At 44.8% G+C, this 13,483-nt stretch overlaps 1 protein-coding gene across 3 annotated transcripts; it reads left to right on the forward strand.

Moving 5' to 3' along the window:
* Positions 1-9,397: 9,397 nt before the first annotated feature.
* RIPK3 (receptor interacting serine/threonine kinase 3) lies at positions 9,398-13,441 on the forward strand. Of its 3 annotated transcripts, none has more exons than XM_016120559.2 (10): positions 9,398-9,596; positions 9,813-9,953; positions 10,096-10,405; positions 10,876-11,021; positions 11,148-11,194; positions 11,404-11,571; positions 11,681-11,766; positions 12,002-12,364; positions 12,490-12,550; positions 13,108-13,441. In XM_016120559.2, the coding sequence occupies exons 1-10, from the start codon at positions 9,577-9,579 to the stop codon at positions 13,239-13,241; spliced, it is 1,476 nt and encodes a 491-aa protein (XP_015976045.2). In that variant the 5' UTR covers positions 9,398-9,576; the 3' UTR covers positions 13,242-13,441. The 3 variants fall into 3 exon arrangements, with proteins under 3 accessions (XP_015976045.2, XP_015976047.2, XP_036094934.1); XM_016120561.2 differs by having other exon boundaries at positions 13,130-13,441; XM_036239041.1 differs by lacking the exon at positions 12,490-12,550.
* Positions 13,442-13,483: the final 42 nt, after the last annotated feature.

A 13,483-nucleotide genomic window follows, 5' to 3' on the forward strand; every position in this document is an offset into this window, starting at 1 on the left:
TACAATTCCAGTTCAAAGGCTAGCAGACTGGAGACCCAGGAGAACTAATGCTACAGATAAATTCTGAAGGCAGTCTGCTGGGTAATTCCTTAAATTGGTTGAGACCTACCCACATTATAAGGCTGCTTTACTCAAAGTTCACCATTGTAAATGCTAATCTCATCCAAAAATACCCTCCAAGTTGACACATAAAATTAGCCATTACAAGGTCTTTCTCCTATATAAGGGGACTTGCTCATCACCCCTCTCCTAGCCCACCCTAATGCAAACACAGCCAGGAAGTACAGGGAGCTAGTGCCCCCAGCTGCAATCCTCAGGCAGTGAGTGCAGACATTAGCAGATGAATATTCCAGCCTCCCATCATTCATGTGGGCAATTCTGGGAGGTATTCTCTAAATTTGGAGGTTCTACTTGAATGAAGCCTGTGTTGTCTACAGTCTCAGTAATAAACCCTTCTATTGGCTTTTCCTACCTCAACTCTCACTCTCTGTGTTCCCTCACTCCTGCTTCCTGGGATCCCTCCTTCCTCCGAAAAACTACCTGCACCTAAATCCATGTTCAGGCTCTCCTTTTGGGGAAACCCAAACTTAGATGTCTTCTCAGTAGCGGCTGACTCTGATGATTCTCTCATGATTCTGCCCCTACCTCTCTGACCTCTGTTTCTCTCCCTGGTTTCTCTTCTGTTAGCTCGACCTTGATAACATGGGGTTCTCTGTCCTTTGCCTTCTTTCTTTCTCCCTCCACAGACTCTCTTGGTCGATGTCATTCATTTCACCCCAGTGCTTGCCACTTGCCATGCTCCAGTCTCATGTTTTTTCCTGCCTTCTGGGCATCCCTTGAGGCTGCAGCACCAAGGCTCTCATATAAATGTGCCCACATCCAAACGCAGTCCTTTCCCACACAATATGTGTCCCTTCTATGTTCCACATTTCAATGTATAGCATTACCATTCTCTCAATGTCCCAGAATAAAACTGAATATTCCTTCTCTCTCAATTCTAGATCCTTCTATTAATACCTCAGAAATATCTCCAGACTAGGTTCCCTCCTCTCCATCCCCACTGGCATTAACTCTATTTAGGTCCTCAACATTTTTTTCTCAAATTGCTCTGTGGTCTCCTGTTTTCTCTGCCTCTAGATCTCTCCCATTCAGTCCATGCCCCAAACAACCATTTGCTTAGTCTTCCTAAATCACAGATCTATCTGGTCACTATCTGGTCACCCTGTAACAAAGATGGAAACCTTTCCACAAATGCCAATGTTAAAACAAAACAAAACTCTTTAAACCTTTGTTAGAGAACTTGATAAGGCACATCTTTAGGTGAGAATAGTGGTCAGTTAAACGTCCTTGTTGCTCATGAGCTACTTCTCTACCTCCACACAAAAGCTGCAGGTGTGGAAGCACCCTCTTCCTCCCAAAACCTGGTCTAAGCTACACAAATTCCCTGTCGATAGCTCCCATATCGAAGGTGAGTCAATTTTACACACACCATAATCAGGGATTTTTGAACCTTTAAAAATGAGATCTACTTTTAAACAAAATAAGGCAAAACTAACAGATATAAATGTAAAACTGTGTATCTAAAATTTTTAGAGCTAGAGAAAAATCACCATGACCTTGGATTAACAAAAGTTTTCTTATAGATGACACCAAAAGCACAATCCACCAAAGAGAAAAACAGAATATATATTTCAAAACTCAATAATAAGAAAACAAACAACTTGATAAAATATGGACAACAAATTTAAACAGATATTTATCTAAGAAGATGTACGGGTGGCAAGTAAACACATGAAAAGAGGCTCAATATTATCAGTCATCATGAAAATGAAAATGAAAATGAAAACCGCAGTGTGATGCCTATCAAAACAGCTAGTACTGAGTATACCAAGTGTTGGAAAGGATATAGAAGAACTGGATCTCTCACATTGCTAGTGGGAATGTAAGACTTATACATGACTATTCATAGGAGTGTCAGTTGTAATAGTCAAAAATTATTGTCCATGAACATGTGAATGAATGAAGAAATTGTGGTATGATGGAATGCTACTCAGCAATTAAAAGGAATAATCTCTTGATACACACAACAATATAGGTGAATCTCAAAATAATCACACTGAGTGAAAGAGATCGGAAAAAAAAGAATACATACTATATGATTCCATTTATATAAAATAGAAAATGCAAACCATTCTAAAGTGATTCAAAGCAGATTAGTGGTTGCCAGGAAAAGAGGAATGGCACAGAAGGGCAGGATGGAAGAACTGAAAAAAGATGTGATAAATATGGTCATTATCTTAACTGTGGTGATAGTTCCACAAGCATATATGTATGTCAAAACTCGCCACATTGTACACCTTAAATATGTGTAGTTTATTGAATGTCAACTCTAATTAAATAAAGCTGTTAAAATATTTAATTACAAAGATACTAATAGTCTTACTTGATTCAAAGTTCATATTCTTTTGAAGAACCTCACCCATAAAAGGAAGCAGCTGAAAGAGCATAGATCTGAGTTTAAAACCCTGCTCTGCCACAAAGTTGTTAATGACCTTGTTTGGTTACTTAACCTCTCACAGAGTTCTCAGTTTCTTTATCCATAAAATGGGTTTAATAATAGTCTGTCTCACAGATGTGTTGCTAAAATTTGAGTGAGATAACAGATGAGAAAGTCCCTAGCCTATTGTAGGAACCAGAATATATTATGCCCCATTTCTGAGATAATTAGATTCTTTTCTGTTCCCTTTTTTTCCCCTCTTTCTTCTTTCTTTCTAAATAGGGAGGGATCCTAGACACAAAGACATTCAGAGGAAAAAACCATGAGGAGGGAACAGGGGAAAGAGTTGTACTGTGTTCCCCTAAAAACTTCCCAAGACCAAAACTTGAGACTTCCTGGAGGGTGGTCCTAGGGATCAGGAGGGAGGGAGCAGAATATGTGAATAGGGGAAGGAGAAAATGGCAAAAAAAAAAAAAAAAAAAAAAGGTATGTGAGGTAGTCTCTGATGTGGAGCTTAGCCTAGACAGAGTCTCCCTGAAGATCTGTAGAACACACCTCAGAACTGACCCTCCGAAGCTCAGGAGGCTGAAGCACTAACCCTGGTCCTCCACCAGGTGAGGGGCGCCCTCAGACCATTAACTCTCCTCTCTTGCCACACTTCTGCCAGCTGAGGGAGAAAAATGAAGATATGGCCTCTGCATGGGCCACTGGCAGGGTCATGGGACCCTGAAATCAAAGGTGGCCTGAGGACATGTGGCACAGGATACCCGAGGCAGCTGCCTCAGGCCCAAAGCCCATCCCTGGGTCAACTATGTAATCTTTGTAACCTTGTTGAGTACCTTTGTGCTAGGCAGACAAACAAACTTAAGTGCCTTTCCTCTGAGGTGCTAGAGACACGGGATTGTATAGACCATATTGAAATGAGGACTTTTCGGCCTCTACAAAATGAATTCCACGAGAACCATGCATAACAGTGATGTCAATTGGCAAATAACGGGAACGCCCTTAGGGTATAACTAGAATGCCCAAAACCACAGATGTCAGCCCCCATATGCAGGAACCAATGAGCATAAGGATCCCACCTTGTGAGGTCCACCTAAGCTGAATACTTTAGGCAGACGATGCTCAAGCCTGACTCCATAGCACCAAGGATCCCATAGTATCGAGGACCCCATAGCATCAAGGACAGCTACGCTGAGAGACTAAGATTCTGACCTTGTGACCTATCAGTAGCTGCTGGCTTGGAAAAGATATGCAGCTCTCCGCACTACCAGTCATAGAGCTCACTTTGGAGATGCAAAGAACTTTCATCCCTTCACTCTGTCACATAAAACTCAGTACTTCCCCTCTCTGTGTGTTGTGTGTTACCTGAGAAGGGTCCACTCAATAACCCTGGCATTGTAGAAAGATACAAACAAGTTTAAGGGTGTTACTTCACTAGCCGCTTTTCTTGCTCGCAGCAAGGATTCAAGCCATCTCTTCTCAAAACCACAAGAGGAGAGACTGACTTCCTCAAATCTCTCTCTCAGTGCATTTGTCTGGAAGAGAGGAAAGAAAATACGTGAGGGGTGACTCATTAGTGGGGCCCTGGAAGGAAGGGTGGGGATGGGAATTTACCAGGAGAAAGAAAACTGGTTATTTTACTGAGCAGCAATTAAATCATTTTTCTTGCTCTACAAATAAATTGAGAACTAGAAATGTTCCTCAGATTGGAAATACATTCATGGTTGTTATATTAATGCTTACCACTTATTAAGCACATAATATGTGCTGGAAATGTGCTGTATTCTTTCACACCCATTCCAGTGAGTACTATAATTAACTGAAGCTCAGAGAGGTTGCGTAACTTGCTAAATGGTAAACAGCTAATAATTTGCAGTGCCGGAATTCAATCCCAAGTAGCCTGATCTAAGAGCTTGTACCTTTGACCATTAGGTTCAACTTCCTATTTACAAAGAAAAAAAAAAGGAGAACATCCATCTGGGGAAGCAATTTGAAGCAGTAGCCTGCCCCACTAAGATGAGAGGAGCTGGAAAAGCACAGAAATTAGGTCTTCAACATTAACTAGACACAAAAAGCAAAAAGAGAAGGATTCTACACTGAGAGAATGTGCATTATTATTGTAGCATGTATGTGGATACTTATCATTTACGGCTGCTCAAAATCGTTTTAGTCCTCTCGTGCTAAGGTAGTGTAAAAAAAGTTACCCTTCTCGGCTTCCCTTGCCTTGGTTGTACAGACAGGCAACTTAGGTTCTGCCAATGGAACCCAACTCCGAAATGCTCTCTGTAAAGGAACAGATGGTGAGCAAGGATTCCACTTTGCTGGGGCAGGTGGCCTTAGCGGCAGTGTGCTTCTTTGTGAAAGCATCGGTCTCTCAGATTTGCTAAGTAAAATCAAGTCAAAGGGGATTTTCGACCTGTTTGGAATGCTAAAGGAGAAAAGCAAGCCCTGGGCACTGGAAAGAACTTCCAAAAAAAGAACCCCAAGGGGAATAGAGAAGCAGGGGCCACAGTTAATGGGACCCTAATGGTTCTGGACCCAATTCCAACGTGTGTGTGTATTTATATCCACATTTTGTATTTATCCATTTATCTGTTGATAGATATTTGGGTTGTTTTCATCTTTTGGCCACTGTAAATAATGCCGCTATAGACATTGGTGTACAAACATTTGCTTGAGTCCCTGCTCTCAATTTCTTTGGGTATATTCCCGGAATTGCTGGTAGCAGATCCTTTTCTAAATCATCGAGCCACCTCCTCTCATTTCTATAGGTTTAATATGATACTAATTCATTTTGAACTAATTGGAAACCTGCTGTTCCTCTTGCATTTCACATGTCCTAACTGGAGTAAGTTTTCTTTATCTTCTTGGTGTACACCCATTAGAAATTCCTTTACAGTAGAGTAAATTCAGCTTTCATTTATTTAAAAATGTCCTTTCTTTAACCTTTGTTCTTGAAAAAAGAACTCTTCTGGGTATATGATTCTTTGTTTACAGATTTTTTTTCCTTTTTTTTTTTTTTTTTTTAACAATTTGAATCATTCCAGTGTCTTCTGATTTCCACTATGGCTATCAAGAAGTGTACTACTGGTTAGTCATGTTCCTTTATAGATAATCTATGTTTTCTCTCTAGCCTTTGAGATTGTTTCTTTGTCTTGATTGTTCTGCAGTTTCGCCAAAATGTATCTAGATGTAGATTTCTTTACTTTTATCATTCTAGGTATAAATTGTGCTTCCTCTATTTGTGGATTCTTGCCTTTCATTATTTTTTGAAATTCTCAGCCATTTTCTCCTCAAATATTGCCTTGCCTGATTTGTTTTTTCCTCTTCTCTGCTCATGGAAATCCAATTCGATAATTGTTAGACCTCCTTGGTCTTTGCCTCTTAATTTTTCTGTCTGCTCGTCTGTTCTTGATGCATTCTGGGGCATTTCTTCAGATCCATTTTAGCACACTATTTCTTCAGCTGTGTCTTCTATTTAAGCAAGCATTGCAGTTTTAATCTCAATGGTTATATACAATTTTTTATTTTTTGATATTCTATTTTTTTCCTAAATCTATCTGGCATGTTTTATAATCTTTTATTCCTTATTCATTTTTCTACTCTATCTTTTATTTTTTGAACATTTCACTATAGCTTCTTTAGATTTTTCATCTGATCATTACAAACTCTGAAGTCCTTAAACATCTAAACCTGTTGATTATTGTTCCTGCTAATTCTTCTTCATAGAGATTTGAATCTTTATATATTTAGTAATTTTTTTATGAGTTTATATTTGGCTGAATTTAATCCTGACAGCTGGATTGAGGATGCTCTCCTTAAGGAGGATTCGTTTGCTTCTGCTGGATTCCAGGGGCCATTAATAACCCGGGTTCATTTAAATTTTTCAGCTTATGGTTCATTTGATCAAAGGGAAAGAGAGCAGGTATCACATGGAAACTAATGTTTTTATTAATTTTAACATCTTGTACTGCAGCCTGGACAGGTTTCCTTGTAGGTTCCCTCTGTAAGCAGGTGAACTTTTTTTTCTCTCCAGTAAGAATGCAGCTTCTTTGAGAGTCCCAGCTTTGGGGGGATTAAGGGTGTCTCACGTTAAGCTCTTCCATCTGCCTAGGCCCTAGGGCTTACTCTCTGGTTCTCTCTCAACCTCCCATACCCCTATATAGTCCCCAAAGCTCTAGGTTTCTAGTTAGTTGACCTCGCTGTTTATTTACTATTTATCTTTTGTTTTGTATTGTTTTATTTCATGGGATTCAGAGAAGTGTTCTTGTGAGATTATCTTTATTTTAGGGGAGCTCAAGAAGGAATTTTTTAAATATGTTTGTTGTGCTTTACATAGCATTTAAGTATTCTGCTATTGGAGGCCTTCGAGAACTCTGTCACACTACTGGAAAGGAATTTTTAAAACAAACAGAGAAATGATTATACAGTACGTACTATTTTATAACCTGCTTTTTCCCCCCATTTGATATAAGATAAACACTTGTCATATAAATAAATACAGGTCTAGAGCATCATTTTAATGGCTATTTAGTCTTCCATTGCATAATTTATTCAACTTTTTTCTTATCATTGGATATTTAGTGTTCTATTTTTTGACTATTTTAAACAACACTTCAGTGAATATTATTATAGCTAAAACTTTACATATATCACACTCTTCTTCTTTAACTGTTTAGAAAAGTAATATATGCTAGTATAAAATATTCAAACAATACAGAAATGAAAATTCTCCATAATCCTTTTTGCTTTCACCTTAATTAACACCACTCAGCCTATAATTGGACTCTCTTAATGAAGCAACAGATGAAAATTCGTTAGAACTAGAATATGCAAGAAGAGAGACCCCACCCTCTGCCCCCCAATGACTAAGGATAGGGAACCAGAGCCCATACCAGGGGCAGGCTGAAGGTAAGCAAAGAAACTAGGAGCTGAGAACCAAGGGGATGACAGGCACCCAAATAGACTCCAAAAGCCTGGGACAGCTGAGGTCAGGGGCACCAGGCCTCAGGAAAGGCCAGTTTCAAACTCTAGGAATCGACTCTGCCTCTCCAGTCCCCTCCTGCCAGAAGGGGAGGGTCTTCTCAGGCACTCGCTCCAGGCTCCCATTCCTGCCCCTCTTTTCTTTAAAGAGGCTTAGTTTACTTGAGTACAGGTTCTGACACTATTCCCAACCCTATGCTTTACAGTGTCTTACCCTTGATTCTCATGGTCTTGTCCCAATCTAAAGAAATCCAGCCATAAAAAGGTCTTTAAACACCCTTCTAACTCATTTCTACCTGCTCCCCTCAAGTGGAGCCCAGACATTGAGCCTAGGGTCTTCTTCCAAAAGAGAATCATGAAAGGAATGGCTGCCCTCTTTGATGGCTCTTAGGTCCTGACTAAATTTTTTTAAGGACATGCTGCACTTGCCTTTATATTCTCCGATGTACCGTGGTACCTCTATAATAAAGTCTACTTCAGATGGATTCTGTCAACTATGCAGGTGAGATCCTCTAAACCATAAAAAAGCCCAATCTCTTTTTCCTCCCAATGAGTATGGCGCTCTAGTTGGGATGATCAGAGTCTTAAGGAAGCCCCGGAAGTTTTGGTTGTTCATTTATCAATGCAATTCAACAAATATTTATTATACACCTACCATGTACTGGCTTTTAAACAGACTACAGTTAAAGAGTTCCCTAAATAGCTCCAAAATAGCATAGTCTGACGCCACCAAAATTCATGAGGTGGATTCTGGGGTTCCCAGTTGCTCTAAAAACCACAGTTAACTGCTGGCTACTTGTGCTCCATGGACCACTGGACAGCATGGAAAGCGTATATCAAGATGAGCACCTTCCAGTGAGAGCAGGCACACAATCCACAGGGTTGAGTCTTCCCTGAAGGACTGAGTGCCCAGCGCTAGCTCTAGTTCCCACAATCTCCAGCCATAGCCAGGCCTTGCATGGGCAAAATAACCTTTTGTTTGCCCTAAATCCTTAAGGTTCCCCAAGGTCCCGAGTTCTGAAAGGCTCTTATCCAGAGCATATGCCCGTGGGGAATGTGTATTAACCAGGCAATGTGCATGGACAGTTGAAAAGAGGGGAAAGGACAGGTAGGCCCTGAGGTGTTTCTACTGCAGCATACACCATGAACCCCCTGGCTGGGCCATTTATCTAGCTGACCACAATGCCCTGGCGGTTGGTCTTGGTCTTGACAGCAGAAAAGTAATGAGAACAGCTGTCAGAATGCATAGAAATGTTTCATCACACAGGAATGCCTTGCACCTTCTTTAGCCACCTTCACCGCCAGCTCCAAAACAGCAGTACCTGAAGCCTATGTAAGAATTGAAACACTTGATGTGAAAACAGGAAAGACAGGCTCTGAAGTCAGTTGCACACTGGCTTGGGCAAGGTAAACTATCGGTGCTTCCACTGTCTCATCCATAAAGAAGTAATAAAAGCAGTACCTACGCCCTTAGGGTTGATTTAAGAATTAAATAAGCTCATATATGTACCTGGCACATGGCAGGATTTACAGAAGTGTTAGCTGTGATTTAAGGGCAGCTGTGGGAGAGCTGATCTCTAGGACCATGAAATCCTCCTCCATACCATCCCACACCCAGCCTAGTCTGGCAGGTGGTGTACCTGGGAATCCTATGGGGGAAGGGAGAGACACAAGGGTGAGTTGATTAAGAGTTCCTGGAAGGTAAAGACTTCTTCCATGGTACCCTAAATGACCAGTGACACCTAACCAGGCTGTGGCATGCACCAGGTACTCAAGGAAATACTGGTAAGAAAAGATTAGTAATAAACTTCCGTTCTGCCCCCCCCACCCCCACCCCCACCCCCGCCCCCACTACCGCCCTTTTTTGGGGCGGGACTGTAAAGGCCCTGTCTAATAAGGAAGTTAGTTATTCAGTCACTCAGGGTAGGCAGAGCACCGCGGGAAACGGAAGCGGAATCAGAATCCGTGCAGAGGCCTGGAGATTGACCCCTCTCCCCACCCCCGACACCTCTCTGCCACAAACCCCACTCCCGGGAGTCGCTCCATTCATTTGGACTCAAAATTTCCAGGAGCGTCTTGCATCTTTCAGCCTGATGTCTTCTGGCAAGTTATGGTGAGTGGAGACCGGGACACAGGATGCCACTCTGACTCGCTTGGGGAGCAACCTTTGCTCTTGTGCCAAGGCCAGGAGAGAGTAGGGGCCATGGGGAAGCTGCAGATTTTACCATACCAGCCGAGTCACAGGGGGTCACGGTGAGGGTGGGGGGCTGCCGGGGAACAGTGAGAACTTGGGGCCGTGGCCAGCTGGTGAACGAGGCCTCTCTCTTAGGCAAAACGGTTCCCTAGCCCCCGTGGTGTCCATCGAGGAACTGAAGAACCAGAAGGCCATTGGTCAAGGCGGATTCGGCACAGTGTTCCAGGCACGACACCAGAAATGGGGTTGTGATGTGGCCGTCAAGATTGTGAACGCGTGAGTGCCCCAGCTGCAGGCTGGCGGGTGTTGGTGTCTGGAGGAAGGAGGAGCAGGCTGCTGTGTTGCTGGGCATGGGGAGAGGAGGGATCTGCCCCGCCCAGCAGCAGAGCATGACTACAGCTTTCTCCTTGGACTGTAGGGAGAGGATATCCAGGGAAGTGAAGGCCATGGCAAGTCTGCGTAGCCCGCATGTGCTGCTGCTGCTGGGAGTCACTGAGAAGCTGGAGTGGGACAATGTGTCTGGACCAGCTCTGGTGACTCCATTCATGGAGAACGGTTCCCTGTCAGGGCTGCTGCTGCCCCAGTGCCCACGGCCCTGGCCACTTCTCTGTCGCCTATTGCAGGAGATAGTACTTGGGATGTGTTACTTGCACAGCCAGAACCCAGTGCTTCTGCACCGGGACCTGAAGCCCTCCAATGTCCTGCTGGACCCAGACTTGCATGCCAAGGTGAGCCGGCTCATCTATACCCCAGCCCAGCCTCAGGACAAGGTTCTGTCCCAGAGCTGCTCAACCCCCACCACTGGACACAGCATCTGTTGCAGCCCTATCTATTAAATACCCTCAGCATCTCCCACTGGACACAGGCTGCTCAAATGTCAAGGCACACCCAGGAGCTTTAGCCCCTTCCATACCAAGTGATAGAGGCCCTGACTGACATGGTCGCTTCTATAAGCACACCCCACTAGGCCCTCCAAAGACCCATGGTTGACAGTCCAGAAAACTCAGACCTTGACCCAGTCCCAAGGAGAGGGGACCCAGACCTCCAAACCAAAAACCTCACTGGTCCTACCATTCCCCCAACCCTCCACATCCCCTTTATAAGGCTCGACCTGCATCTTCTGGGGTAGAGAAGGGGATTTTTGAAGCTGCCTGGCCTAGTCCATCCCCTACCTCCTCCTTCTTCCCTCCCTTTGCAGCTGGCAGATTTTGGCCTGTCCAAGTTTCTGGGAGGTTCACGGTCAAAGGAAGGATCTGGGGAGTCAGGGGGTACCCTAGCCTACTTGCCCCCAGAACTGTTGGCTGATGTAAACTGGAAAGCCTCTGAGGCCAGTGATGTCTACAGGTAAGGTCCCCATGCCAAACATACATCTCCAGTTTCTACACCTCTCTGGGCCCTGCTGAGGGAAGGTATATGGGAAAAGACTTTTACCAGCAGTTGGGCAAGGCCTCAACTTTGTGTCTCTTGCAGCTTTGGGATCCTAATCTGGGCAGTGCTAGCCGGAAGAGAAGCTGAGAGTAAGGCTTAAGCCAGGCTCTGGGATCCTTAATCCCAGATGCCCTTTTTCTAAAAGCCCCAAACCCTCTTCTTCCTGGTTACCTGCTCAGACTATCCCAGTCCTTCCTCACCTTCCCTTGGACTACACTCCCTGCCCCTTTACATGATGGAGCAGGTGACCCCTTATACCCTGAATGCTTTCTTTTCATGTCCCCCACCCCCACCCCAGTAGTGACCCACACATCACTGGTACAGGAGGCTGTGTGTGAGAGGCAGATCAGGCCCCCATTGACCAAGCTGCCCCAGCCAGGCCCTAAGACTCCTGGCTTGGAAAAACTGAAGGAGCTAATGCAGCACTGCTGGAGCCATGAGCCCAAGGACAGGCCTTCCTTCCAAGGTGAGCTGGCCATTTAGCCTGCAGTTGGGTAAGCTTGGATCTGTCTGCAGGGGGCTTTCCCTTGGAAAAAAAGTTTTCTTACCTGCTACACACTCTGCCTTCTCTCCAGAATGCAGAACCAACACTGAGAAAATCTTACACCTGGTGGAGAAAAATGATGTAAATTGTACAAAGATGAATGCTGCAGTCTTAAAAGTGAGTGCCCAACTCCGATCCCCACTCGAGATCTGGGCAGGAATGGCACCACATAGCTCCCTTGGCCACCCAGTGATTCCCCATTGACCACTGTTCTTTATGTCTTGACCCTCATCCCTACTTTCTCCACCACACCCCTGAATTCCCAGGCAACAGATTGTGGTCCAAGAGACTCTTTTGGGTTTACTCTTGCTCTCCCACCTCCATACCCAGCAAGCTCCCCATGTCCTTGCAGGTGAAGAATTTCCTGTCTAAGCACCGAGGCAGCAACAGGAGGTTTTCTGCCCTTGTGCCAGACTCAGGAGGGACAGAAATGGATGGCCCTGGAGAAATCTCAGAAAACCTTGATTCCAAGGTCTCTGAGATGCTGAATAACCTCAATCTAAAAGAGTCCCCCAGCTCTGTTCCTGAAAAAGGTACAAACCTTCCCAAGAGGATGGAAGCACAGGAGGAGGAGGTTCAGCATGCCCAGACAGCAGGGATGTCTTCTGATTCAGCAGCCCAACCTCCCATTACTCCGGACACCTCACCTTTCAGATACCAGATGCCCAACCCCGCCTTTGCATGGACCCTAGGTCCTGGACCCCAAGGGAATCAGGTGAGACTTCGGCAAAACTACAGGATGCAAATCCTGTCCTATTGCCAGGGAAAACTTGGGGCCAAAAGGGTACACCGTAGCCAGGCCCCAGGACAGGGAGCCTGAGAGTGCTGTGCTATTCACAGGGGGCTGAGAGACATGGCCCCAACGGGCCCTCCAGGGAGCCAGGGCCAAATCCGGCATCAGGTACGCACTCCCCATTCCTTCCTTTCCTTTGCTCAATTCCTTCACCAGCTTAATCCTCAAAACCAAGTATAGATCCAGAGTACCTTGGGGAGGAAGGAGGAGAGAAAGGGCTAGAGGCCGTTTACCCCAACCTTCTCATTTCATAAATAAAGAAACTAAAACCCACCAGGATTGGATCCCACTGAGATTATAGCAAAGCTTGAACTTGCCCACGGGCCTTCTGGCTTCCCAGCACCAGCTCTGTGAACCCCGAAATTTTATTGTTGCTATGTCAGTCCAGAGGGCCTCCCAGAAGGAAAGACCCAATATCAGGGTCAGAGGCATCAGTTGCCACCCCTCTTGAGCTGCTGCACACCCAGTTCTGAAGGAGTAGCCTGCAGAAGACCAAAGGCACACCGGACGCCTTCACTGGGAGACCCTGAGACCCCATCTTTGCATTTCCCCAGGGTGAACACGAGGTGCTGAGGTGCAGTTGCTGCCCCTCCACCCTGCTGCTCTTTCTAACTTGAGCTGCTGATGATTTAACCCTCCCATAACCACCACTGTTTCTCTTAAAGGGTTTGTTACCGTCTGTAACAGCCAATTCGTACAGATCGGAACAAACAACTTCATGACGATACCAAGAGAAGTTGCCTTATCCACGCCACCGAAGGACATGAGAAGGAACTGGCAACACAAACCGCGCAAGTAGCTTCGGAAGAAGTGCTGCCTGAAGAACCTGAAGCCTGGACTGGGCCACATGGCCAGTATAATGACAGGAATTGAGGAAGCATCTAAGCTGCCTCCTGGATTTGAGGCAGCTAGCCAAGACTTTCTTTAAGGATCATCGAGCCTGCGCCCAGACTGATTTTGTATTCCAGGAGTCAATAAAGTGGTAAAATTTTACCCAAAGCTAAAGACTAAGGCATCAGCCAGGGGCCAGGGCAGAAAGGG

The sequence above is a fragment of the Rousettus aegyptiacus genome, unplaced genomic scaffold (genome assembly GCF_014176215.1).
Source record: "Rousettus aegyptiacus isolate mRouAeg1 unplaced genomic scaffold, mRouAeg1.p scaffold_m13_p_3, whole genome shotgun sequence".
Taxonomy (NCBI): domain Eukaryota; kingdom Metazoa; phylum Chordata; class Mammalia; order Chiroptera; family Pteropodidae; genus Rousettus; species Rousettus aegyptiacus.

Coding starts and splice junctions, on each gene's coding strand:
- RIPK3 (XM_016120559.2), top strand. CDS start 9,577: ATGTCTTCTGGCAAGTTATG. Junction 11,572..11,680: donor GGACAGGCCTTCCTTCCAAG/GTGAGCTGGCCA, acceptor CCTTCTCTCCAG/AATGCAGAACCAACACTGAG. Junction 12,365..12,489: donor CTGGACCCCAAGGGAATCAG/GTGAGACTTCGG, acceptor TGCTATTCACAG/GGGGCTGAGAGACATGGCCC.